Genomic DNA, 27,203 nt, shown 5'->3' on the forward strand with positions numbered 1-27,203 from the left:
TGTAGGACTTACAAAACTTCACTTACTCTAGGGCACTTCACGCAGCTTTAAGTTTCACACTTTCAGTACGCGAGGAGCTTTCAAGTCGAGAGCGCGTCTCGTCGCGAGCCTTTACGACATACGTAACTGAAATATTATGTGAACTATTGTTAGTATGCAATCTATTTCGGAGATTATCAGCTCTTCACGTCTAAGGTAAATTTAATGTTTACATTTAAATTTGAAATTTGAAATTCAGGAATTAATAAAATAATAATTTTGTCTATTACTAATTATACTTAAGCGACTAGTAAGTATTAATTTTATTTATAAAGAAAACATATCAAGAGCATAGTTAGACATAGCTTTTTTGACAATGTATTTTAAATACTAATTGTTTCTTTATTGTTTTATTACATGTCTTGCGTTAATTTCAGTCTTAAAGATAATTATTTAAAATAATTACGTATGTATTGATAAGAAGTTAACTGGTATTTTCGTACGTCAAGGGGCCGTTTGTAATTTAGTAGATAATGGAAATTTCTAATTATCATGATAATTACTTTTTCCTCAGTCAATTAATATATGATTGTCTTTTACAAGTAATTATAAAATGAAACACGTATCTACGTAAGCAAACAAATTGAAATAATGTTTAACAAAATTACTCAAATATATTTATAGTTATTTTAAAAATAGGAATAAAACTATGGTAATTTTTTGATTATAATACATAGTTAAAATTAACTATCGAGAAATACATTATTTGAAAATTTACGGAAAAAAATTTAAATGAATCTTGTTATTTTTGTTAATTATTTGGTAGGTGTAATAAATATGAATTTAAAATGATCTACTTGTAATTTAAATCTGAATTTGTTTAGTTGGTTATTATAAGAACGCGCGTATCTTAAGAACTACTGGTTCGAATTCAAAACATTTTTGTTTGAATAGTCCCGTTATGGAAGATTGCTATATAACAATTATATAAACTTTTTTTTTTTTTTTTAAACTCTTCATCTATCTGCAATCAGCCTCTTGGCTTTTATCAGATTTTTAGGGGAAAGGTTGGCAATTAGGGAACGCAAATCCAATAATTTTTACTCCCTCCGTAATTTTTAAACTGTCAGATTGCGGCAAGTTTCGCCCTTTTTAGCCGGTAGACACTGTCCGTCATTTCCAAGAGGCCCGAAGCTAGGGGGTTCACGTGTTGCTGAAGTCTCATTTTGTATCGCACGGTTGATCTTTTAATGTCTTCCTCGACAGTGGCAATTCCCAAATATTTATGGACTTCAGTATTTCGTGTTAACCACAGCGCTCCGCTCATATTTCGCAGTGTTTTGTTTTGTAGCCGCTGCAGGATTTCGATATTGGAGCGGCTTGCTGACCCCCAGAGCTGTATCCCATAGAACCATATTGGTTTAATTACAGTTTTATAGATGAGGAGTTTATTGTCCAAACTGAGTGCCGCATTTCTACCTAATAGCCAGTTCATGCTACGAAGCCTACCAATAGCATGCTCCTTCTTGGCTTTTATATGGTCTTGCCAAGTCAGGCGTCTGTCCAGGTGCATGCCCAAATATTTCGCTGTAGTCCGTTTTGGCAAAACAGCTCCCTCCAGAGTCACCGGTGAGCACTCTTCTCTTCTTAGTGTGAACGTAACATGAACTGATTTCGCTGGGCTTGCCCGTATCCTCCACTTCTTTAACCATAATCCTATTTTGTCCAGGCATTTTTGTAGTTTTGCGGATGCTTCGTTAGGATTTTTATTGCAGGAAAGGATTGCAGTGTCGTCTGCATAGGTTGCAATGACAACATCGTCCGTAACTGGTATGTCGGCTGTAAAGATTGTATAAAGGAACTAATTATATAAACAATTAAATAATTAAATAAATTATTATTAGTATTACAAACTAGAGCGAAGCATCAATAATAATACTTTATTGAAAAGCGTGTGCTTCGTTAACGACAAAAAACCGTTCCCCACTGTAATTAATGTAATTGTATCTTAGAGTTGAACTTTTATAATTTTATTTTAAAATAATGCATTGTTTACCAATATTTTTATAAACATGTTTAGTTTAATCTTAAACGTGATTGTGTTTAACATCATTTGATTATAATCTTGGAGAAATCTTAGTTTTAAAAGAACTTTACAACGCGTAAATTTCTGACATATTTTTTGTTTTACTATATGTAAACTCATATATATATTTTTTTTTTTTAAGATTTATGAGATGATTTTATTTCAATTGGTTTCATAAATTACAGATGAAAGCGTGGAGTACTCACGATCAAGATACGACGCTGTTCTGCTGTCGGGCATTACATGTCAAGCATGCTGCTTATGCCAGTGCTCTGTATACCTTGGTAAGTTTGATTTCAGTAATTAAAACATAATAGCTTACCAGTGTGAGTTGCCCTGATGTTTATCACTTAACAATTTGTTTTTTTCTTTTGATATTTTATCAAGTTCACGGAAAGAATTGAAGGATAATGTATATAAACATTATTTCTAGTCAATCTAGATCTATGAGTATTAGCTTTGTCTCTCTAAGGGCAACGAAGCGGAATGATGTTTACTGTAACAGATGCATGCAAATGAACTAGATTCCCACAATAGTAGCTCTGGTGGATCTAGCATTTTCTTCATAAGAGTCAGTAAAACCTTTTTGGTATTAATTTAACTCATAAATTAATTTGTGACTTTAAATATTTATTGCAATAAATATTTGTATAATCATAACTTTTACGTAATCATATAAATATATAAAACCTTTTTTTTATTGTTTGCGGTGGAAGTTTCTCGATTCAAAGGCCAAGACACATTTTAGGACGCAGAGCCATCGGAATGTTATCATTGTTTTTAAATAAAACCATCACTAAACACACAACACTCAAAATATTTTTGCCTCTAAGGATACAAAATTTAAAAAAAACTCGTGTGTGCTTATGTACACGCGGTAGATACTTCTTTCTACTAAATAATACATCTTTGGCGTAATAATTTTCTATATAATATACATATACTAATCATGATATTTTACAATAAACACTAGATATGTTTTAGTAACTTTGGAACAGACTTTCTCGTAGAAATCATTATTTTGGTTTAAATAAACACGACTCTGAAAAACACTACGCCATGATAGGCAATGCATATTATTGTTGATAAAACAGAGCAAGCGCCAACTAGCGGCCCAGACTGACTCTTTGAACAGATATTGAGGGTGTCTGTTTTTTGTGACGGTGTGCGCGCGCATCGAATTTACTCTTATAATTTTTCCCTAACGTGCCAAAAGAAGTATTACTTCAACATATAATTATAATAGAAGTAAAATATCCAAACATTATCTGACGCTATACTTATTACTTGAAAAAATCGTCAAAGAAATACAAAAGTTGTAATACCGATATATCATATGCCGTACGTTGTGCGACACCAGTTGTTATATTATAAGTCACTTTTACAAAAAAATATACAGTTTCCTTGTATGGAATATAAGAAACTTGATTTGTAGCAATTCTCGTCAATCATAAATAAAAACTTTTGTCTTCTTCATGAAACTTGTCTCGTTTGCTTCACCTCAGTTTTGTTTTTCTTACGAATTGAACAACGCCAAGTCTTAAGAGAATTCAACAAAGTTTAATAAAATTGTTTTTGTACGGAAGCGACAAAACAGTGGAAATTTATATTTCCGCGTCTTAGAATTTACTTCTGTTTTGTAACTTTTACTTGCATTATCTTTCCATTCTGTGGTTGTCAAATTTTTGACAACAATTTTCGACATAATTAATTTTATTCATATATAGTATACTAGTAGACTCGGCCAAGCGTCGCTGTGGCTAAGGTTTTTATTTATATGTATTACATAGTAGTAAACTATTCAAGAGAAACGGCAGGAGAACACAAATCCACCATGCTTTTTTGGTGGTTAAGCCATTAAATTGTAGCTTATGTGAAACGTTGGTATTTATTTTGATAAGAATCAATACCTAGGTACGAATAAAGAGCCTTTTCTAGCGGTGGTATTTTAATTAAAAAAAATTAATAAAAGGATGCTTATTGTGACGTAACTATAAAAGATAGAGACATGCTGTCCCGACATTTTTTATAGATAGTGATGTGTCCTGAAAAATTGTAGTACATCATTTTGTTCTATCTTTTTTTAATATTTTTCGCAGCGCACGCGATTGAAGGAAGTTTTTTGTTTACTTTTTTACACCTTGGGTTAGATTATTCAAGTTTTAGTAAGCAACCCTATTTTTTTTGAAAATGAAACATAGCCTATGTAACTCGGGAATAGCGTAGATTGCCAACGGTGAAAGAATTTTTGAAATCGGTCCAGTAGTTTCGGAGCCTATTCATTTCAAACTAACAAAAAAATCAAATCTTTTCTCTTTATAATATTAATATAGACTAAGTCTATACTTAAAGCTCTTGTAAGTTCATGGGCCATATATAAAAAATATTTCAAACACAACTCACTTTAATACTAGTTATGACTCGAACTACTCCAATGGGGAATAGGCTAGGCACAATTTCGCGTCAGTTTCTAATATTTTTTTAAGTTAATGTACTAATCTATATATATAAAAATGAAACCCGTTTTCCGTTGTCACGACATAACATGAAAACGGCTTGACCGATTTGTCTGATTCTTTATTTATAATATTCCTTGAAGTACGAGGATGGTTCTTACGGAGAGAAAAATTAAAAAAAAATTGAGTGAAAAGTCTAAAAACAATACTTTTCTATATTCCCATACAAAATATTCGTAATAATATTTAAAGGCAATTTGAACTTTAATACCATAACATAAAGTTCAAGTGTTAGTGGAGGGGTTCCGGGAAGGTTATTTTTTTACTAGCTAGACCGTTGTCCCGAATAGCAGAATAAGTATTTTAAACAAATAAAGAATCGACTGTTAGGCGGTACGATGTTCGCCAGGCCAGCTAGTTTCATATAAAATTATACTAGCAAGAAATATTTTAATTGAAAAAAGCTTTTGATATCAAAAAGCGTTATTAAAAGTGCCGGATACACTGATATCAGTTGATTTTCAATTTATTTCGAATTGGAGTATATTTTGTGAGCAATTTACAAAAACGCTCTGTAAATTTCTGTTTACTTAAAATTATTTATCATGATATTTATCTATCTGATAGCATTTTAAATCTGAAGTATATTTTATATTTGAAGCTAAAATATTATCTAATGTTTGGTGATTTAACTACATTTGGCAGCAGGCATAGGCGTTAAACGCCTAACGATTTATTTAGGTTATTATATATTTTATTCTCCATCTCTCTCTACATATATCTTCATGTAGTTTAAACTATAGCTATTTATTAACACCTACATTAACAGGTAACTAAATTATTAAGGAGGCAACGGGCGGCTTTATAGCTGATAAGCGATGTCTTCCAGGCAACCCTAGAAAGGAAAATGAGAAAAGAAATACTAAGGGTTCAAGTGCATAACTAAAATAACAAGTAACAATGTAGTAAAATTAGTTAACTTAAATCTAAAAAAAAACTAAAAGCTAATCTTAAAGTTCGTGCATCACAATGAATAAATATTATATGTATAATAATAGTAAAATGTAATATTATAACATGATCTGATATAAATATTTAAGGTAATAGAAACTTTTATACATTACTTATTGGCTTGCACTATGTATTTACTTTTACAAATAACAACACAAATCATGTTATATTGTCAAAGCACGTCTCTTAGGTACCTAAGATGGCCCTTTTGATTGACACAAACAGTCAATACATAGTTGGATCTCTTACCGTAATTGTTAACTTTAATCAATCAAATCGCAGTTTCCACTTCCAGGCTAACAGATGGTGTTAGCTGGTATTAACTTCTACATTCAGAAATGACATTGCTTCATTAGTCATGTGACCATGAACGCGGTCTCGATAATATCAATTTGAAAGTCTAAAATATTATATAAGCGGTCATGAATAGTATATATAGTATAGTTTTCACATTATGTACTACCTATTTTGTCATAAAGTACAACAAGGTTTTCAGTTGGCACTAATTTACTTGACGTTTGAACACAGCCTTTGAGAAATTATCGGTTTTTATTCAGAGTTGAGTGTAAAAGGGTTAGTTTTTTATTTAGCACAGTTTTGCGCGTTGAAACGGCTTGGTGATTCTTTTCAGTATTTCGTATGCTATTTTAAATGCTATCAGCGTTTATCAACCCTGAAGTCGTACGTTCGAACTCCGGGAAATAAAGAATCCAATTAGTATTTGTTCATACGGTGAAGAAAGAGAGGAAACCATTATATCTAAGCCGTCAGATACAAGGTTGATTCAGTTTTATCAGAATTATGCAAATAAATGTTTTATAAATTTTATAAGTGTTACTTAAGCAATTTTTACTTAGTTTATTACTTTCTTTGATATATATTTATATAGTTGAATAAAATCATTTTATTGTTACCAATCCAGTTAATATTATTAGTACTTAACTATATGTAAAGATTTATTTTATGGCGTAAAAAGAACATCATATTTAGTAAGTAAGTTAGTAATAAGGTGTAAATATTTCTCAATAAATTAAAAAAAAATCTATTACTTAAAGTCCATGTATTTTAAATCTTATATTCGATAAGATAAATTATTAAAATAATGTTAGCACTTGACAATTTTAAATTGAAGGCCAATAAAGTTACTTGTGACTGAATACATTTTGAGAGACGGAGTTATTCATTGGAAATTGAGTTTGAAACGAATTAATTAATTTGTCTAGCTTAGCGTATTTGCAGAAGGTTCTGTAAATGGAGATAATTTAAATCTGATTTACTCAGGCATTTAAATTGTATAATATAATCATTTAGTTCTATATTGTTTTTAAATAAATGTTAAATTAAACTAGTATGCAGTAATTGATTTTCTACGTACATCCGCTCTAACAAGTGCTTAAAGGAAATTTTTACGCAATTAACATTTGTATCTTATTTATGTCTCTGTATCTATAAAAGCATTTATTTATCTTGACTTTACATACCTCACCCAATTTTTATCGCTACTCTGTCAAGTGGTGGATAGATCCTTGGAACTATCTAGTTCCGTTAGTCTTGTGATAGATATCCGTGAGCAACATACATACAGGATTAGCACGTCTAAAGGTATACAGAAACGAAACTTACACGCACGCTCAGCACGAACTTTGACTCCAGCATGGCATCACTTATATATTTGTATTTGAAATCGCTCGAAGTCAATCTTGGGCATAGTTTACGCCAAGTGATGGAAAACGGCGACTAAAGCGAGACTAAGCTGCGAATCTAGCGCCACCAAACTGATAGTACGTCATTAAAATTACGGATAATGATGTTTTTGATTACACAAATACAATTTTATAATAATTTTCTACGTTGTAAAATTTCGCTATTCTATTTTTTTTGTATAAAAATATTTTTTCAATTATTTTTTCCTTACTCTTTAAGGAAAAAATTGATGTTTCTTGCAGTTTCAGATGATATTAATATATTTTTACCATTAAATTTATATGGCTTAATAAAGTGTTCTCTGTAATCATACAAAAACAATAGAAACCTGACAAGTTTGAAAAGAACAATGTTTATGAATGCGATTATGTAAACTTGGCTTGGCCGCGACTCGGCTTAGCCCGGACTTCGACCGTCTTACAATAACATCTCTGAATCTCAGCCTAATAACGTAAGAGTTAACGGCATAATAATATGTTATGTCCATCATCTCCTTGGTTATCTATATATATAAAAATTAAACCCATTTTCCGTTGTCACGACATAACATGAAAACGGCTTGACCGATTTGTCTGATTCTTTTTTTATAATATTCCATGAAGTACGAGGATGGTTCTTACGGAGAGAAAAATTTAAAAAAATTGAGTAAAAAAGTCTAAAAAAACACTTTTCTATATTCCCATACAAAATATTCGTAATACTACTTAAAAGTCAATTTGAACTTTAATACCATATCATAAAGTTCAAATGTTAGTGGAGGGGTTCCGGGAAGGTAAATTTTAATTTTTTGACAATGTATTTGTTGTCTTATCAACTTTCTTTTTTTATCTTACTAGCTAGACCGGTGTCCCGAATAGCAGATTAGTATTTAAAAAAAATAAAGAATCGACTGTTAGGCGGTACGATGTTCGCCAGGCCAGCTAGTATAGAATAATTATCAAGGAAACAGTAACAAAAATCTGAAGCCGAAAATGTTTTATATTACCATTCTTTTGTGACAAATGCAGCTTAAATTAAATAAGAAATGTAAACATTTTTCTTTCGATATCAAGTGCCAAATTTGCATATCATCAAAACTACTTATTGAGTTGTTACACTAGAAACAACTTAATAAGTTAAAATGTTCAGGACAAACAAAAATGTTCTTTTTTATAGAATAATGGGGCAAACCTCGTTTGCCTAATGGACGCCCAAAAAGGGCAGTCGTAGCCCATGGACATCCATTTTTAGTAGGTGCGTTGCCGGCCCTTGAGACACGCATAAATATTGATATGTCAATCCTTTTTTATTAATGACATTATTCTACATTTTTAAAATTTCGAGCGAGGAAAGCACCAGCTCTGGGGTCACCGGTACTATGTACCGTGCGCCAACTTAAATCTTTAATTAGTGCCTGTGCACCCCACCTGACTTTGTTATATTTAATGATTAGTTAATTTCAGTTATGACTCTTTTTGTGAGTGAAACGTAGGAAATGGCGACATCTCTCAATAAAAAAAAACACGAAATTGTAATTTTTCGAATTATTACTGTATTTGATTGGAAGTTCGTGATATACATCAATTGTTATTTATATTCGAAGATAATGTGAGGGTACGTATTAAATTAATGTTTCGACGTCGTTCAACAGTCGGTTGTAATGGTATATTGCTCATTGGGGCTTCGTGCCGCTACCAAGAGGGTACCTTTAATTATACGTAGAATTTGACTATTACAAATTACAATACATTTGTCAGGCTTACGCAGTTATTGTAGTAATTTAATTGAAATTGCAAGCTATCGGGTTCGGTATAATATTCTTCATTTATTTATATTTATAAATAAGTTATAGGTATAATTAATAAAACAGTAATCTTGTCGATTATGTTGATTGTTTTTACTTAATAACGTATAAGAATACTTAAATGGTGAACAAAGCCGATTAATTCGATCTCAAGATATGAAACAGGGGTTAGTTGGTATGGAAGTTGATTTGATATGTCAAGGTCATTAGTACGTCTGAATTGGTGAGGCGCCATCTTTGTGACGTCATCGTTTTGTCCAGTCTGACGTTTGGCAAAGTCTATAGTCGTATTTTTAATTAGACGAAGCCAACTGACAGTAGCTAATGGGTATGTTCCGATATACACTGCGAGTACTGTATAGTGCTCCCACTGTTCAAAAATTTGTTCCGCTATGGACTGCAGTATACAGCCGCAGCGTCCTAGGAAATATATGACGTCACAAATCCCCGCTATACTTCTACTGCGAGCACTGGCGTTTTCGAGGTAAGGTACTCGCAGTGCTTTGATCACGTGATCAATCAAAACCACTTGAATGCCTAACGGCTGATATAACTTACAGTTTAATAACAAACATTTAAAATTCTAACTTACTTTCTTTGTAGTATTAATTCAATTGACAGTTAATATTAATATAGATTTTTTTAATGCGATAATACTCCAATAATAGTTTTTCTTGTTGAATTGAAAAACTTTGATGCACTCATTTGAAAACTGTGTCGAAAAACGAAGCTGACTAGTATACTGGACTGCGTTCCGTTTTAAATTGTAACCAGTATAGCTGGCTATATTGAAACGGTTTCACAGTATACTAAATTGACGGTACTCTGTACAGTGGTCGCAGTGTATATCGGAACATACCCAATGTCACTTTGTAAAATAATGTTGCCATATTTAAAGTAATAGTGATGCGTTCAGTTCTTGTTCAATCAGATGAATGAACAATGAGTGTGAATAGTCAATCATTTCAAACAATAAAAGAACATTATTTCTATTTCAAAATTGTATAAAAGTGCTCTGATATAAGTTAGGTACTAGTACTATGTAACTACAATCAGTTTTTTGACGTCTTATTACAAAGCGCGGCGCGGTGACTAGTGCCATCACCGATCATTAATTCAGGGGTTTTTACTTTGTCACAACACTATTTTTATTTCATTAAAAACTGACAACACCGTAAACGTCAGTTGACTTCGTCTAATTAAAAATTCAACTATAGAATAATTCGCAACCAACAGATACACCACAACATAGATAAGGTTGGGGTTAGTTGAAGTTCTAGTATGATTTGTCTTCTCTATGAAAATAATTTGATATCTTATATTAGGTAGTTAATGCTTATATTATTATAATAATTGAACACCCTTAAACCTCATATCTGTTGTCTCTGTATTTTGGCGTAGACGATGACTACACAGATTCGTGATATATACTTCGCTCAGCATATTTTTGATGGAATTCTCACAGATTTTCCTGGAATAATCTTGATAACTAACCAACCTGTTTTGTTACAGAATATATCAATATTAGTGGTGCTATTGTACAGTTGGAGGATCGGAGTTAATGCCAAGAAGTATAAGGACCTGGACGACGTTTACTATGGTAAGTTCTGTAGCTTAAATAAAAATAACATTTAGATCTGGGACTTAGATTTCTGTATTTGTTTCGTATCGATTTAGGTAATCGCCACGCTTATAAAACTATAAAAGCCTGAGTAAGCAAAATGTACTGGCTCGTACAAAGTAGGTTTAGATATACGAGGTGTCAAAGTTAACGGTCTATATTATTAGTATTAATGAATACATATAATTTCAACTCAAAACTCGCGTTGACCAGTCTAAAATTATTACTACTAACTACTACTTCACCTCCGGATTACGATAAAACCACTCAGATAGATAAAACGTTAATAAATAAGTTAATATAAAAATAAATTCTATACGTATGAAGTGTATTAATTTATATTATTTCACTTGGGAACATAATATGTATGAATCGTCCTCGGCTGTGAAGATTCGTAAATTCCATTCAATTTATTTGTGTAAACCTAGATCTTACTTTTCCCGAATTACTCGAGGGGCGCTGTTAATATGAAGTGGTATTTTCAAGAAAATATTATGTGTGTGTGGAACATGATTTGCGTTGTGATTTTAATAGGGTTTGATATTTAATCGATATCGCGGCCTACTCGATTGCGAGGAACTTGGGCCTGATTCGTAAGTTCTTATATCATTTTCACATGTGTATCAAACTATGAAATGATAATTTCTTATGATTGTATTGATGAGAAGTTTATTATCATCGTTTTAACATTTTTAATAATAAAAACTGCGTGCGTACAAAGTACACGTGTCAGAAGTGAAACTTCTTTGGCAATCAAAGTAATTCGCCCTTCTCACTCTCTCTCAATCTCTCTCCCCTTTTTCATCGACAAAAACGCTGCACATCGCGACGCTATTATTGCGTTTCATCCGTATAATTTTTACCCTCATGCGCCTAAAGAAGTTTCACTTAAAAAAGTGAGCATCTAGAACCCCTCTGTACTGTGACACCTATCCCGACTTTAATATAGAGTTTGTACCACGCGCTATATTATATATATATTATATTGCGACATCAGCGCTACGACTATTAAGAGAACTACATCGAAATTTCATACAAAAACGTAGAAATCGATTCGGTATTGGAATTTACAGAGTATCGTACCGAAATGAAACGAATATGTCGTATCGTGTCATTTCCTGCACCGACTATAAGGGTGGTTAGTATTGAATAGAACAAAATACAGCTATTTATTATTATTTGAGCGAAATATCGTATTAATGAAAAATTATGATTTAATATCCCCCTTTAAGATGACATTGTAGAACTAGCGGGGGAAAACTGGATGAATGTTGCTCAAGAAAAAGAGAAATGGAAAAATATGGAGGAGGCTTTTACCCTAAAAGGGGCCATACAAAAACTAGACCACTAAAAATTTTAAAATAAATCTAACTTAAATTTTGTTTAAAGCTCATACTAACTTTACTAATACTAATAATATTAAGGAATGTAAACTAACCAATTGTTGTATGGATTAATAAAGCTTTAATAAATAATAAATAAATCCCCCTTTAAAAAATATGTATGTATAAATTCCAATAAAATTCAATTTCGTTTAAAACTAACAGCGAATAAAAAAGAAATTAGTCAAAGTCACATTTGGAACGTTGTACGCAGTATTCGTCGTTATTATACTCAATCAAAGTTAGATTGCCACAAAACTTTTCAAATCGTTATATTCTCTAACTTTTTAAACGCTTTATCCACGATTTTGTGAGTTATTTTACTGCTTAATTAAAAATATTAGCAAAAGTCTGAATAAAAAACCTTGGTACGCATTTGTTAAATTAACCAAAATAAAAATTTAAATTTGTTAAATTAACAAACAAAAGTTATTATACTTTTTTTATTATACGATTCTTATTATTCATAAGAATCGGAGGAGTATGGGAACGAATATTGACACGAGAATTGTATATATTAAATAGAAGAATATATAAATTAGATGTATGAACAAAGAAGGATGTATAAAACAAATTCCATTTCTAAATGGTGTCACTTTATTTGGGCCTAAGATATCTGTCCCATAAATTAGGTTTAAGCGGTTGTAAATATTGTACATTCCGAGAGGCATTTTCGGATTTACACAAGGCAATTGAATTGGAAACGGGAATAAGGTAATGCGACAATTTCTTATACAATCAAGAAGATTGCGTATTTTTATAAACTGATTTGATTATTAAATTGATGTATTAAATCTTATTCATTTAAAACCTATATAATTTAGACTATACTTTGAAGAAAAAACATAGCTCATATCACTTATAAGGTATAAGAATTTGTAACATAATATTTGTTATTTTGAAAACAGGCTAAAAATTATGTTCTAGATGTGGTTAAGAATCAGAAGTCTGACGCCTGTACGACAAAAATGTATATTATTTTGAGATACGGAAGACATAGTTTAGTCTTGCTTCTGAATCTCACCTGCTCAGAAGATAACCGAGGCCAAGATTCATAGTCGACTCTTGGCCTCGGTTAGCTTCTATTTCATTTTATAGTTGTATTTTCTCTAAATCAAGAAAATTATAAGTCTTTTCCGCCTAACACAGATTTGGGTGAAAGACATGATTTTCTCACGATTTTTCTGTTTACGGGACGTGTGTTAAAATCGCACATACAGCTCTAGGGCTGAGAATCACAAGCACAACGCTGCTCTAACAACAAACATACAAAAAAATCTTCACTATTCATAAAAAAACACTACAGAATATTCACTCTTTCTTAATTTTGCATTTACTTTCAATATACACAGTTATTAACAAAATCGCAAAATTTTTTGTTAACTACACATTTTATAACGATTGCAAAAAAATTCACACAGAGCATATTTTACCATGGAAGCTCATTTAAAAGTCAAATTTAAAATGAAATTTTCTTTGAAAGCGTTGTAAAAATGAGTGCTCAGGCATTTTAAACGAACGTTTCTTAGAATGAAGTCAACAGAATATTAATGTTCTGACTCACTGGACTAGTCAAGATGTGGCATAGTTTTCCACAATTCTCTAAAAAATTTAGAGAAATTGTTTTGTTTAGCTTTAATATATTTTTTCACTATTTATTATGTAGTGTCCTACTACCATTACATCATTTCGTTATGAATCTTATAACTAATTAATTAAAAGAAAAAAAAAAACAGTTTTATTTGGTACGTCAGTTGTAATACCGAAAAATCAAAGAGTATCTATGAGGTAGCATAGCAAAATGTTCCATATGAAGCTACAGAAAAGGTGCAATTAGTTCAAAAAATTATATTCAGACGAAACGAAGTTCGCGGTGGAAGCTAGAAAAACAATTTAATTCTATGGTTTTTACTCTCAGTTCATCGCAGCGTAAACACAATTTAAAAGAAATATACGAAAGAGTACTTTAAAGGAGTTAAATTAAACTGATTAAGTTTCCTTAAGAACATTGGGGTTAGTATTTTAGAAAAATACATTCAATTTCGTGCAGGTACCCATGAATAACGAGGACATTCGCAGCGAAAGTAAAGTCTGATTATTGGCCTGTTACAACAAGATATCAACGTCATACGCGATGTTCTATACTTAGGCCGGCTCCACACGTTGGCCCCAATATTGGCCCCAACGCTATTCGTCCAACGTGTGGATCTAGAAAATGGCATTGGTCCCAATGTTGGGGCTCGTGTTGGTAGTTGGCCGGCTCGTGTCGGTTTCATCAAAGGAATCTGCGCCAACGCTCGCGATCTATGTCCACACGTTGGCGCTTTGCTCAGTTATGTTACAACACGCCGCGAGTGCGTACGTCGAGCGAGAATGGCTTCCTCATCCACAAAATCGCCACCGGCATGGACAATGAATGAAAAAGTTATAGAATTTATTGAACTTTATCAAGCACATCCAATAATATGGGACGCAACTCGAAAGGATCATAAAAATAAAAATTTAATTGCTGATGCATGGCGCACCATTCAACAAAATGTGGGAATGAATTTCTCAATTGAAGATTTAAAAAAAAAGCGAGAATCGTTAATGAGCACATATTTATTTTATTTATTTTTTCTCAGTAACAAATATAAATGTGCACTCATTATTACTATAAACGCGCTCAGAGCAGTTTCGATATCTGTATCGGACATCTTCACATTGGCCCTGACGGGACAGAACTAGTTTATTAGCCAACGTGTGTACGCCTCACCGAGTTTGCAGTCCAACGTTGGTACGAGCGTTGGGACCCACATGTGGAGCCGGCGTTAGCGGTTGGCAATAGATGCGTTATTGTATTTAAATATTATCGAATATATAACATTTGCATTAACCAATAAGGATATCAAAAGCTTGGAATAGGTCATAAAAAAGATTTTAAAGAAAACAACAGCCTCGATTTAAAATTAACTGTTATAGACATTAGCATTTTACCATGCCTGGTCTGCGGGAGCCAAACCTGAAAGTCTACGGAAAGACTGAAGTAAAGTCGATTAGTGCCGACCAGATTAACAAAATACGAAGTCAGACATCAGGGCGAAAACTAAGACCACAGACGCGCTAATCCACGTCTTACAGCTGAAATGGAAACGGCCATATTGCAAGGTGTACAGGAAAAAGATGGACCGCTAAAGCCGAAAGCTAGGACCTCCAGTCCAGGAAAAGGAAACGTGGAAAGACCACAAAAGCCATGAGCTGACGACATCATAAACGTTTCTGGAATGAAATGGATGGCGGAAGCAAAGAACAGATCCAAATGGAAAGTTCAGGAGGAGGCCTTTAGCAAAAAGGGCTCCATACCACAGAATACGAATTACTGGAAATAACAAAAACTACCGCAGACTAACATCCATCCGATTTGTGATTTATGTAGTATGGAATTAACGTGGCTTTATTATTATATACTAGCTGGCCTGGCGAACATCGTACCGCCTAACAGTCGATTCTTTATTTTTTTTAAATACTTATTCTGTTATTCGGGAAACCGGTCTAGCTAGTAAGATAAAAAAAAGAAAGTTGATAAAACAACAAATACATTATGTCAAAAAATAAAAATTTACCTTCCCGGAACCCCTCCACTAACATTTGAACTTTATGATATGGTTTTAAACAATGTCATGGTATTTCCTTCATCAGGATTTAGCTTAAAAATTATTTTTGTTTCAGGTGTGCAGATAGCATACTTTGCGATAATTGGAACGCAAATGTTCATGATTGTCCTTAGTATATTCCTCTTCTATGGGATTTATAAAGTAAGTCTATAATTCATTATGTTATAGTTTGAATTATTAATTCAGTCATATTAAAGAAGATCAAATCGTACCTTGATCCCAACTGCCTCATCTGTATTAATTTTACATTGCATTAATAATAATAGTCAAGAGAGCGATTTTTTTAGTGGTTACTTGAAATCAGATTTTGACTAGAACCGAACAAACAAAACCAAAAACAGCATTTTCAATAATGGGAAATTTCCGATATCTTATAGTTCCGGATGTCGCCTCTATAATGATGTTATGCTACAGTTATGTTGGTTCACAATTGTCTTTCCTTATAACAATTATTTAATAATTCATATTTTGACATAACTGTTTCGTTAGTGAAAAAAAAAAAAAAATATTATGAGTAATGTCTATGGGAACTTATATCAGAAGGTACGTGTTTTTACACGCTTTATAGTAGCTTCACCTGTATGTATGTATGTAACCGACTCCTTCGGACTCGATTTTGACCCACTTTTAACGGACAGATTTAATTAAAACTTTGCGCACCTGTCAAAGATCGATGACAATGCAATAATCCGAAAAAAAAAATGAAAAAAAAATTTAACTAAAAAATAAAAAAATAAATATATAGACGATAGACGAAAAATATGGCACAGAGCACCCCACGCTTTTTCACAATAAAACCAGTATTTTTTGTTCATTACCATTTTCAGCCTAAATTAGGAATTATTTTTCACTTTTTAGTTTGATGTGCTTTAAAGGAGTGTTTTTTAGTTTTTTTAAACTATTATTTATTATTTAAATGTTATCAGTAGTAGTATACATTGCCTGACAAAATCCTCAACTGGTTAGTCATTCTCGCAATTTTGATTAAATTGGCGACACTGAGACGACACGGTCGCTCTATGACGTCATTCGTTCCTCAGTTAAGTTAGTGGCACCGAACGTTTTACAAAGGTTTAGGACCATTAAGAAAAAATTACATGAGATTTGTGTATTTGTTTCATGATCATTTGTCAGTCTTATAGGCAAGTAGGTAATCAGCCTCCTGTGCCTGAGACACGCCGTCAACTTATTGGGTCTGAAGCAAGCCGGTTTTGTCACGTTTTCCATCACCGTTCAGTAGTGCACTGACGGGGTTCGAACCAAGAATCACAGGAATGAGAGTCGCTGAAATCACTAGGCCAACACTGCTCTCATAACGCAATAAAACGCAATGATATATTATGATTATTTGATATAATTTTTTTTTTTTTAGGAAAACGTTGCTTTCTTGGTGCCTTGGGTTGTTGGTTGCATGACCTTCATGGCTTTGGAGGCAATGGCCATGGTTTATTCAAATATTTTAAGGGATCACGTCAATAAGGTGAGGTGCTTTCATAATTATTATCTTTATTAAAACTTTATGTACAGGGTGCTCAAAAAGTCGTGGATCAAACGCAAATAGGGGATAGATGAGGTCATTAGCTACAAAAAATTATTCTACGGAAGGTCTCTAAGCTCAACCCCTGCAGAGTTATCATTTATTTTGCGTTTTTATAAGAAAATTGACTTTTTTTTACTATTTCTTATTAAAATTTGAAAAAATCTACACCTGTAACTTTTTCATAATATCCACTAGATTGGTACTGATGAGGCCTTGCGTTAGACATACTATTTATAGTTGTTTATATAATACACTCAGTATTGAAGATAATAATATTAAGTTATTCGATATAAAAAATTCTCAAATCATAACTTTTTGTTTACTAAAAAATACTCTACCGAAGAGTGAGAGTGTAGTAAAACTTGTAATACAGGATGTATTACAAGTTTTGGAGCGTTTAATAGGGACTTTGAAAAGGTATTACACATGGCCATGAGTCGCTCTAATATCTTTAATGACTCTTTGGCCAACCTGTATCTCTATACAGTTAAATAAAATGAAGTTGAGAATCCGGGGCTTGATGAAAATATTTATAGTTGTTTAATAACTTTTTGAGCTAATTCTCGAATTATAAGTGTATAGAAAAGTGGTTTAGCCCATTTTCTAGTGCCCACTGTAATAATATACTATTATTAAACAACGCTCTATCTCTAAGACTCTTTCAAATTTTCTTTAATTTAACATGCAAAAAGGGACTATCACTTGGTCGTAAGGTGATACAAAAAAATTGCGACGAAACCGGCACGGAGATCTAGAATTTATTGAATACGAAAATTGAAAAACAAGTATCGCGTTTGATGTATTGTGATGGAGTGACTATATCCCACGATAACAAATTCTGTTAATTAAGCAGTTTACTTTTAATTACAGTAGAACCTCGATAACGTAAACCTCGGTAACATAAAAACCTCTGTTACTTCAAAAAATACTATGTTCCCTTCCCATCAGAGCCCAAAACCTCTATAACTTAAAATACGCAACCTCTATAACTTAAATAAATAATCTCTGTATAGGCCCTCAGTAACTAAAAAAAATGTTTCCACAACCTCTATAACATAAAATTGTTTGTGAAGGAGTCATTTTGAAAGAGTGTCAAAACAAATGGTTTCGGTATTTATTGCTTGCACGTGTTTACTAATGTATTGTTAACGTAAACAATACATTACCTATTGTTTGCTTTATCTAAATTCTTCAAAGCTTTGCGGCGGTTAGCTTTTTGACAACGACTTACTTGCATCATAAGTTAATGTGTTAATGTATTCTCCTCTCTATTTGTCATTGAAAATCAAATCGATTTAGAAACAGTGAATTTTTTAAAACAAAAGAAAATCACAGATTTTTTTAAGTAGACTAAATCTTTAGTTGTTGTTTTATTTTTATGTAATGTAAGTTATGTGAATAAATATGATTACATATTTAATTTTCCATTCTTCTGATGCATTCAAGTAAAAATGGGAGCAAGGGTACATAGAAACATGTACATACCTCTATATTAACCTTTACCTAACATAGAACCTTGATAACTTAAAACCTCTATAACATAAAATATTTTGTGTTTCCCTTGGACTTTATCTTATCGAGGTTCTACTGTATAATATGAAATGTGCATGCTACTTTGATATGTCTGATTGATACGGATGTCCCACTTCATGGCAAATAAAGGATGTATTTATCTATACTTAATATTATAAAGAGGAAAGGTTTGATTTTTTGTTTGTTTGAAATGAATAGGCTCCGAAACTACTGGACCGATTTCAAAAATTCTTTCACCGTTGGCAAGCTACACTATTCCCGAGTGACATAGGCATATATATATTTTCATTTTCAAAAAAATTAGAGATGCTTACTAAAACTTGGATAATCTAACCCAAGGTGTAAAAAAATAAACAAAAAACTTCCTTCAATCGTGTGCGCTGCGAAAACTATTAATGATAGAACAAAATGATGTATCACAATTTTTTAGGACACATCACTATCTATAAAAATTGTCGCGACAGCATGTCTCTATCTTTTATAGTTACGTCACCATAAGCGTCCTTTTTTTATTAAAATACCACCGCTAGAAAAGGCTCGTTATTCGTACCTGGGTATTGATCCTGATCAAAATAATTACCAACGTTTCACATAAGCTACAATTTAATGGCATAACCACCATGGTTCCATAAAAAGCATGGTGGATTGGTGTTCTCCTGCCTTTTCTCTTGAATAGTTTACTACTATGTAATATAACAAAAATCTTAGCCACAGCAACGCTTGGCCGAGTCTACTAGTTTATTATATTTAGACATCTGAGACCGAAAACGAAGGGTTTTTAGTTTGTTAGCGAACATTTAACTTCTTCAGGATATATATCAATGTTTCGATTTCCGTGAGCTAAGCAGCTGTCGATCAAAGTGATCATAACCTAGAAACTTGAACTGGACACGTGTGACCTTCCCAATTAATACTTAAACAAAATTACGTTCAGAAGTCCATTAAAAGTAAAAGTTCCGGACATAATAATTTAATTATACTAATTTCCTCCTTCGAATTGTTTGAATTTCATAATTAAAGACGGAATATCTTTGTCGCTGAATGTAGCGAATAATTAACAACGTAATGTAAAAGCCACAGGTCCTAGTATGGACCCCTGGTATAATAACAAGTCTTTAAAATGAGAAAGTGCTTATTAAGAAATTATGACATATCATATTATTTGCTTAATTCTGAATTGTTTATTAACAAATATAATATAATAAGGTACACAGATAGCAAGACTTGGTTCCGCTGGAAGTGTTAGTCGATCGTTAGGTTTAATTTAAAAACAGTTTACCTTTTACAAGCAGCCTCATCCCTGAGGTCATAGGTTCGAACCCGCCTGTGCAGGAAAACGTAACGAAACCAGCATGACTTAGATAAAAAGGCGTGTGTATTAGAAAAAGCAAACGATCACGAAACGATGAATTTATCTTTAAGTGTGTTATTTTCAACGTACAAGCTTCTATTATAAATAAATGTAAATAATATGATTCTCGCATTTTTAATGCTACAAGAGTTATAAAGGCAATACATATATTAAATAATTATTTTAGTAGTAATATACTTAAATAATAATCTAAGTATTTTTATTAAATAGTTTTTTAATGAAACATTGGATTATTTGAATTTTAAAGTGTTCTAATTAAAAAGTTTGCGAAAATTTTAGGAACTTCTGGTTCGCATTGTATAAATCTTCGTGTTGGGTGGTACATTTACTAATATTATAAATCCGTTTTTGTATGTTTGTAACGAATACGAAACGACTGAAGCGATTTTAAAAATTATTGCATAATTAGATAAGAAACATGCATAATAAAAGCTATATTTATTTCAAAAATATTTTAATGATTAAATCTATAGCCGTGCGTGTACAACCATTACCAAACTAACGTGGGTAAAACCACAGTATACAGAAAATAACTAAAAGCTTACTTTACATAGAATTTTAACTATTCGAAATGAATTTGCTTACACAGCCTTCGAAGACATGTTTTGGTTACACGTGCGACCTTGTAATTACAAGTTCATTCCCAGGGACGTATTTATTACTTAATAATCGAGTTTGGTCTAAACAAGAAGCGCGAGATCTTTTAAACCTTAATCTTTAAACATATCACGCAGAAAACAAAAGAAATTTGCATGAAAAAAAGTGTGTTCCATAAAAATCATATTTTGCGAACGTAATTGGCAAAATAAAAAATGGGCAATGGATTTGAAAGTTATTACTGTACCCAGGCTATATGTGATTAAAAATTGTTTAGTAGGTAATCAGATTAGTATTGTACAAAGGTACTTTTAACTAACATAACGTAACTCTCCATTATTTTTTTTATAAGATTCTCAACAACTATATGTCCCGCGAAGTGGAGGACTAAAGGATTCGGAGCCATATTACCTGCAAATTAGGAAAAAAATTATATTCCTTTCGAAGAATAGGTATCCGCAATGATTTCCCTGTCCAAGTTAAAATGCTTTTAAGCACTCAGTCAAACGTGTTTCACTATCGGCAGATTTCTTATGTCGACGTTTAAACTTGGCTCAACTTGAAGAACAATACATAGAAAATGAACGGAATGGATTTTCTTTTAAATTTTTCATCTCTTCTCTCATACACTCGGCAAATTTTACTGCCGCAAATGTGTAAAAATAACTTGATTTTGAATTTTATGGAAAACCCCACCAAATTTCCCAACTTCGCTAGGTATCACAGTTTAGGAGGGCCGTTGAATTTTTTTAGATTTTCCAGACCCTGGACTTGTCAGAATCCTCGTCTCGATTGTTGACGTACAGAGCACGTCAAAAACATCTCCCTAACCCTTCCTTCTCAAAAATAAAAGGTGACGAATAAATGGAACCGTTCTAACCCAGACCCAGTAGATTTACCCAGCTAATATAGTACCTATAACAATATTTGAGTAAACACCAACATGATACTATATGATATAGAATAATAAAATATAAAAAGTCAAATCATTCCAAGACCATTTCTACTAGGTTGGACACATTTTCATTATTTTTTGCTCGGAGGTACACAAACTCCATAAGGTAAATCTGTACCTAGTCGAAGAAAAAGTTGTACACTCTATGGTAACTCCAATGTAGCGCCATTACAACGTTTCATGATATTAGACATCAAAGTTCCGATTAGATTTATTTTTATGTGTTCCATAACATTTTATTACATCTGAATATTATTTTTTTCATGCAAAGCGCCCTCATAACTAGTATATATTTCCGAAGATGTGTTTAAGAATTACTTTTAATGATAAAACGGTAACATCGATTCCGCCACACAAAAAACAATTTATAGAAGTTTTTTTTAATAGTTCTACTCGCCTAATTCAAATTTATTTCTCATAATGTGTTTAAAACAATAAACCATTGCTATAATATATAATGCTCACGAGACTGAGAATTTATAAAGCATGTTCTTTGTTCGTATATAAAAAGTATTTGTTTCAATTTACTGAAATTCGTTGACAGGTTTGATGGAAGAAAAATGCTCTTAGGATATCCTATTACCAATGTGAGACGTTCTTAGGCAATTGTGATGTACTTATTTGAGTATGTTGTATTTGTGGTAACCTTATGATTCATAAAAAATAAATGGCAATGGTTAACACATATCCCAGTATTAGTTCGATTTCCGGCTAAAAACGGGGTTGGTAGGCAAATCATTAATTTGCCTTAAAAGAGACGCAATTTAACTATTCCCTGGCTCCGTAAGCGTGTGTGAGACTATACGTATACTCATTCGTCTATTATGTCTAGCTGCGTCTACGATGTGAAGCAAATGTACTATTTATAACAAAAAACCTAATTCAAAATTGAAAGAGCTTTAACAAAAACAGTATACATTAGTACAATGTTTTCATTAGTATAATTATAATTGAAACATTTCGATATTTGTTCTCTAAACTAATTTAGAGTCAAAGCATTCCATTCTACCATAATAAACGAGTTATTATTTGCCATATTCGCCATTTTAGATGTTTAAATTGGTTTATGTTAAATTCATATCTCTTATCTATATACATATAAATTATATTTAGTCTATAGTCAAGATAAATACCTTTTTAACAAAAATATAATCGATTTCAAAATGCACTGATAGGATTTGTAAATTAAATGTATGAAGTGTTAATTAGTTCACCAGACATTTTTTTGGACGACGGCGCCTTTTTTTGTGCAGATTTGGTCCAGTGGCTTCATCGTATAAATCTCATTCTTGAGGTCGTCGGTTTGAACCCCGGCGTATATATGTACGTAATGTGCGTAATTAACAGTCTCTCATTGGCCTTAGACCCAAAAAGTCGACGGCGTGTGGCATGCATAGAACCAGATACAGATCTAAGGCCCAGATCTAAAAGGTTGTAGCTCCACGGTTTTTTATGGTCAACCAGGAAGATTATGTAAGAAGGTAGATGATAGTCATTGTAAATACATAGATTTTTGGCCATTTTATTATATACGTGTAGTATTAATGCCGCGCATTGCTTTGAATTAATTAAACTAATAGAAAGTTATATATTGGTGGAGTACCTACTTATTTTTAACAATTATGTTGTATGATATTTCGTATAGAAAGAGCAAAATTTAAGCCTAGAGCATACGGAAATTTTCGGTTTCTATATTCTATGGATTTTTTATACCAACCAAAACTCTGATGTTAAATGATACTGCCGCCAATGAACACTCACAGTGCTAGAAGGCTCGCAAGTGCGTTACCGGTCTTTTAAGAGTAGGCTGTATCACTCTCTTACTAATACAAATATCGTCATTTCCTGAAAATAATTGTTGACTTATTGCAATCACGATGTACGAGCGTACTAATTCTTAAAAGGCCGGCTATGCAGTCGCAGCTTCTGGCATTGAGAGTGTCCATGGGCGGCGGTATCACTAAACATGAGCACAGGAGCGTTGGCCACCAAGCTGTCGTTCACAATAATAATATAAAAATAATAAAGCACATCAATAACTCATTATTTTGTTCCAGCAATTCGACGCGATGTGTAAAGCGGAAATTACTTTTCTAATTCCGAGAATATTGTTAAATGTAAGTATTTAAAGCAAAATTATATTCAAATGTAGGCAAAATGATAAGTACTCCAAGGAATACATTATTGTACAAGTATGGGTTGAGTAATTTGATTTGATTTCACTGTTATACAGATTAATATGCTTATTAAACACCGAAGTTCACACATCAAAAATTTTTTCAATTCAGGTCAAAGTGATGTAACCATTTTCTCTAAAATTTTATAGAAATAATTTGCTTGTCTTGGAAAAAGTTGTGTATTAAAACATTTATAACTTCAATGATCTAGTGGAAGTGGACTGTAGAAAGTGTGGTATCAGCCTTGCGATTCTGTAACTCACTTTTCGAACTCTCACAGCGGCGATCGCGCTCAAATTAGTCGTAAAGCATCATTTTACGATTTGGCATTCTGGCATTCTTGGAAAAGTGAGTTACAGAATCGCAAGGCAGACTCCAATCGTCATTATATTTTTTCGACAAAATCTCTAAGTTAGAAATTTGAATGTGACACCGGTTTCAATGCCTTTCGGACACAGAATTCAACGCACTGTGAGAGTAATGAAATGGAGCTATAACATTTCCCGTGCCATCCCAATAGGGTTATTGAGATTCTTCAAATAAAAACACAGAAAAGGCTTTTAGTAAGAATAATTTCAAAAATATTGTTACAGTGTTTATGCATTGGTTGCGTCCTGCGACTATATCACCTCCTAAGAGCAGGTGTGACTTGGAAGGGGGCGGCTCCGATTGAGCTGTGACTATTGCCCAAAGAATCAAAGGACTCCACAGTTCCTTGCGAATCGAGCCTGTTGCTAGGCAACGTGGAAAGTGATACAGACGCTAGTATGCATTCTCTATGACAAACTGTGTACGTGTAAAATCCGTATTACGTTGTGATAAATTGAGTATTGAATTTTTGCATATGTGTGTACAAAGTAAATAGCGTTATTAAATTATTATGTTCCACTATGACTACGTTGAGTCTAGTGTTTGTAAATTGATATTGTAATAGCTATGCCATAATGAATACTTTATTTTATATTTAGTAAAGAACGTAGAACCGCTTACGACCAGAAGAAGTTATAAGTAATTTCATGTTATTCTTGATAGAAAATGATACGCTTTTTATGGCTTTCAATACCCTAGTACTCTAATGGTGAATAAACGTGTCCGAACTGATGACCTCCGGGCTTTGTGTCGCGAAACTAAGAGTTAAGTCTCGATTTAGAGGGGTAAGAATTTGAAACAAAAGACGAATCTTACGTTTGACTGCGTTTGATTGGTTGGTCAAACGGATATACTACATGTCACGTGTCAAAACGAGAGGCGCCTTTGACCAATTAGAATGAAACGGAACGCGCCACCATTTCCTCTTTCATTTTACAATATCACACTGAATCATACTCTTAACTTGTTAAACCATACCACGAGGGTAGAGGCGGAATCATTTTCTGGCATAACTCGAAAGCGGCAGTAGAAAAAAAAAATTACTAATTTTTATCTGTTACTAATAATTGTTGAAAGTAGCTTAGGTATATTGTATAAAACATTGTAAATATTGTAGTAAAATATTTTTTGATATAGCCTTAATACATTGCTTTGAGCGTTATATTTTATGGGAATGTCAGTTTGTATATAAACATATTATGTGTATGTGCTGTCGTATGTAAAATAAATTATTGAATGTTCTTTCTTGAGTTTTATTTTACAAGTAAAACATATTATTTATATTTATTCATAAAAATACATACAGTATCCATACAGTACTAAGCTAATACGAAAATGCCGAAAACAATCACTCTGCGACCACATAAAAATGTCGATAATGTCGGAGACAGTATGCAGTAGGTGCAATGTCTTTGTTAACGAGAATCTGTACGAAAGCTGGATCTAGCCCTTGATATCGCAAACAACCTTGGCCTTCAAAAGTTAAAGTGAAAAATCATTTAGGTAACACAATGTACAATTGTACACTTATGAACGTCAATAAAGAAATATACATTAAATGCTTCTAATTTTACATTTACTGTTAGTTCTCAAATCAAGGGCGTAGAACGAAAGAGAAGAACTGGCATTATACTCTCCGCCAATCTTTTTAATCGCCAGGTTTTTTTCTTCACACAACGGTTGTAAAGAGCTGCAATAATTACACCATGTTCCACATGACATTTTAAGTAATAAATAATAATAATAAAATACATTTAAAAGAAAGATTTGACCTCTATCAGCAGGAGGCATGGTGACATAGGAGCACGCACTTACATTTTCGTGGGAACAACACGCAAATACATAGTCGAAATAACTAACATCACCGCATACACGAATTCAAGTACGACCAGTCACCACAAGTAGCACCCGTTTAAGAGTATGACGCATGGCCAGTCATCGGCCCCCTCGCCATTTTTTAGGGAGAGAGACAACCCGCCGTCACACATGTCCCCTAGGTACAAAGATTCCGAGTTCTTGATGTACACTTGGGTTGCTCACCACACTCCAAGACATTAAGTAGATAGTAGGCCAACAGAAAGTCCCGTCTTGTTTCATAACACATCATCGAACTTTAAGTAAACTAGAGAAAAGGCAAAGAAATCTGACTCTCCACATCCCCTAGATACGTATAGTCCGACCACCATTACCTTAGGTAATAAAACTATAGGCATTAATACTTATACACCAGAATACTATAAAAATAATGGTCACAATATTTGTATGTCAAGACCGTAACTTGGCTTGAGACATTACGTAATTTTCTACCTGTCTAGAACAGTACAATATTTCCCTCTGGTAAAGATTTTAATAGTAACTACAATTTCTTTGTATAGAGGAAGTTTTTGTCTTAAGGAACAATTACAACGAAGACGTCAGTTAACCTAGATAAGGTTTTAAATATACTAATGATAGTTTGAACTTTATTGCAAAGAAAGAAATACATATGTCGCAGCCAACTACCTTAATTAGACTTTCAATTAACAGCCTAGTATCTTTGCTAAACAGCGCCGTTCAACTAGCCTGAATGATATTCAGCCATTTGATCATCAACAGCTAGGCAAATGACTTGAATCGATGACGTTAAATTACTTGACTATCCTATTCATTCCACTTTCTGCCACCTACTCCCAACTGTCAATGAAGCGTTGGAAAACGACAAATTTGATGAGTTTTCTAAAGTTTAATCGTATGGAAGAGCGTAGTGACACTAAGAGTAAGCGTAAGAACACTACTAAGTTATATATATAATTTTTATTTCTGTCACATGATCGTACGAATGTCCTAAGCATTAGCCAGCCAGTTTATTAAATGTTGTAACAAATGATACGGCTGTATATAATTCAGACCGCTAGTAAAACGGCGCTGATTAGTAAAGAGGCTAGGCCCTTGATTGAACGCCTAATTAAGCTGGTTTGCTGCGACAAATATACGGTAGAATTGTAT

The 27,203-nt window shown here is 32.8% G+C and overlaps 1 protein-coding gene across 1 annotated transcript; it reads left to right on the top strand.

The window, feature by feature from the left end:
* Positions 1-47: 47 nt before the first annotated feature.
* LOC125059373 lies at positions 48-25,460 on the top strand. Its single transcript, XM_047663771.1, has 7 exons — positions 48-195; positions 2,251-2,349; positions 10,532-10,619; positions 15,731-15,816; positions 17,048-17,155; positions 23,730-23,789; positions 24,443-25,460. Exons 2-7 carry the CDS (start codon positions 2,251-2,253, stop codon positions 24,527-24,529), a joined length of 528 nt encoding a protein of 175 aa, XP_047519727.1. The 5' UTR covers positions 48-195; the 3' UTR covers positions 24,530-25,460.
* The last annotated feature ends 1,743 nt before the right edge of the window (positions 25,461-27,203 follow it).

Source organism: Pieris napi, chromosome 19, assembly GCF_905475465.1.
Source record: "Pieris napi chromosome 19, ilPieNapi1.2, whole genome shotgun sequence".
Classification (NCBI taxonomy): Eukaryota; Metazoa; Arthropoda; class Insecta; order Lepidoptera; family Pieridae; genus Pieris; species Pieris napi.

What these genes read in the sequence shown, in the direction of transcription:
- LOC125059373 (XM_047663771.1), top strand. Translation starts at nt 2,251, where the DNA reads ATGAAAGCGTGGAGTACTCACGATCAAGATACGACGCTGTTCTGCTGT. An exon ending in CCAGTGCTCTGTATACCTTG is followed by an intron (nt 2,350 to 10,531) that starts GTAAGTTTGATT and finishes GTTTTGTTACAG; the next exon opens with AATATATCAATATTAGTGGT. An exon ending in TAAGGGATCACGTCAATAAG is followed by an intron (nt 17,156 to 23,729) that starts GTGAGGTGCTTT and finishes ATTTTGTTCCAG; the next exon opens with CAATTCGACGCGATGTGTAA.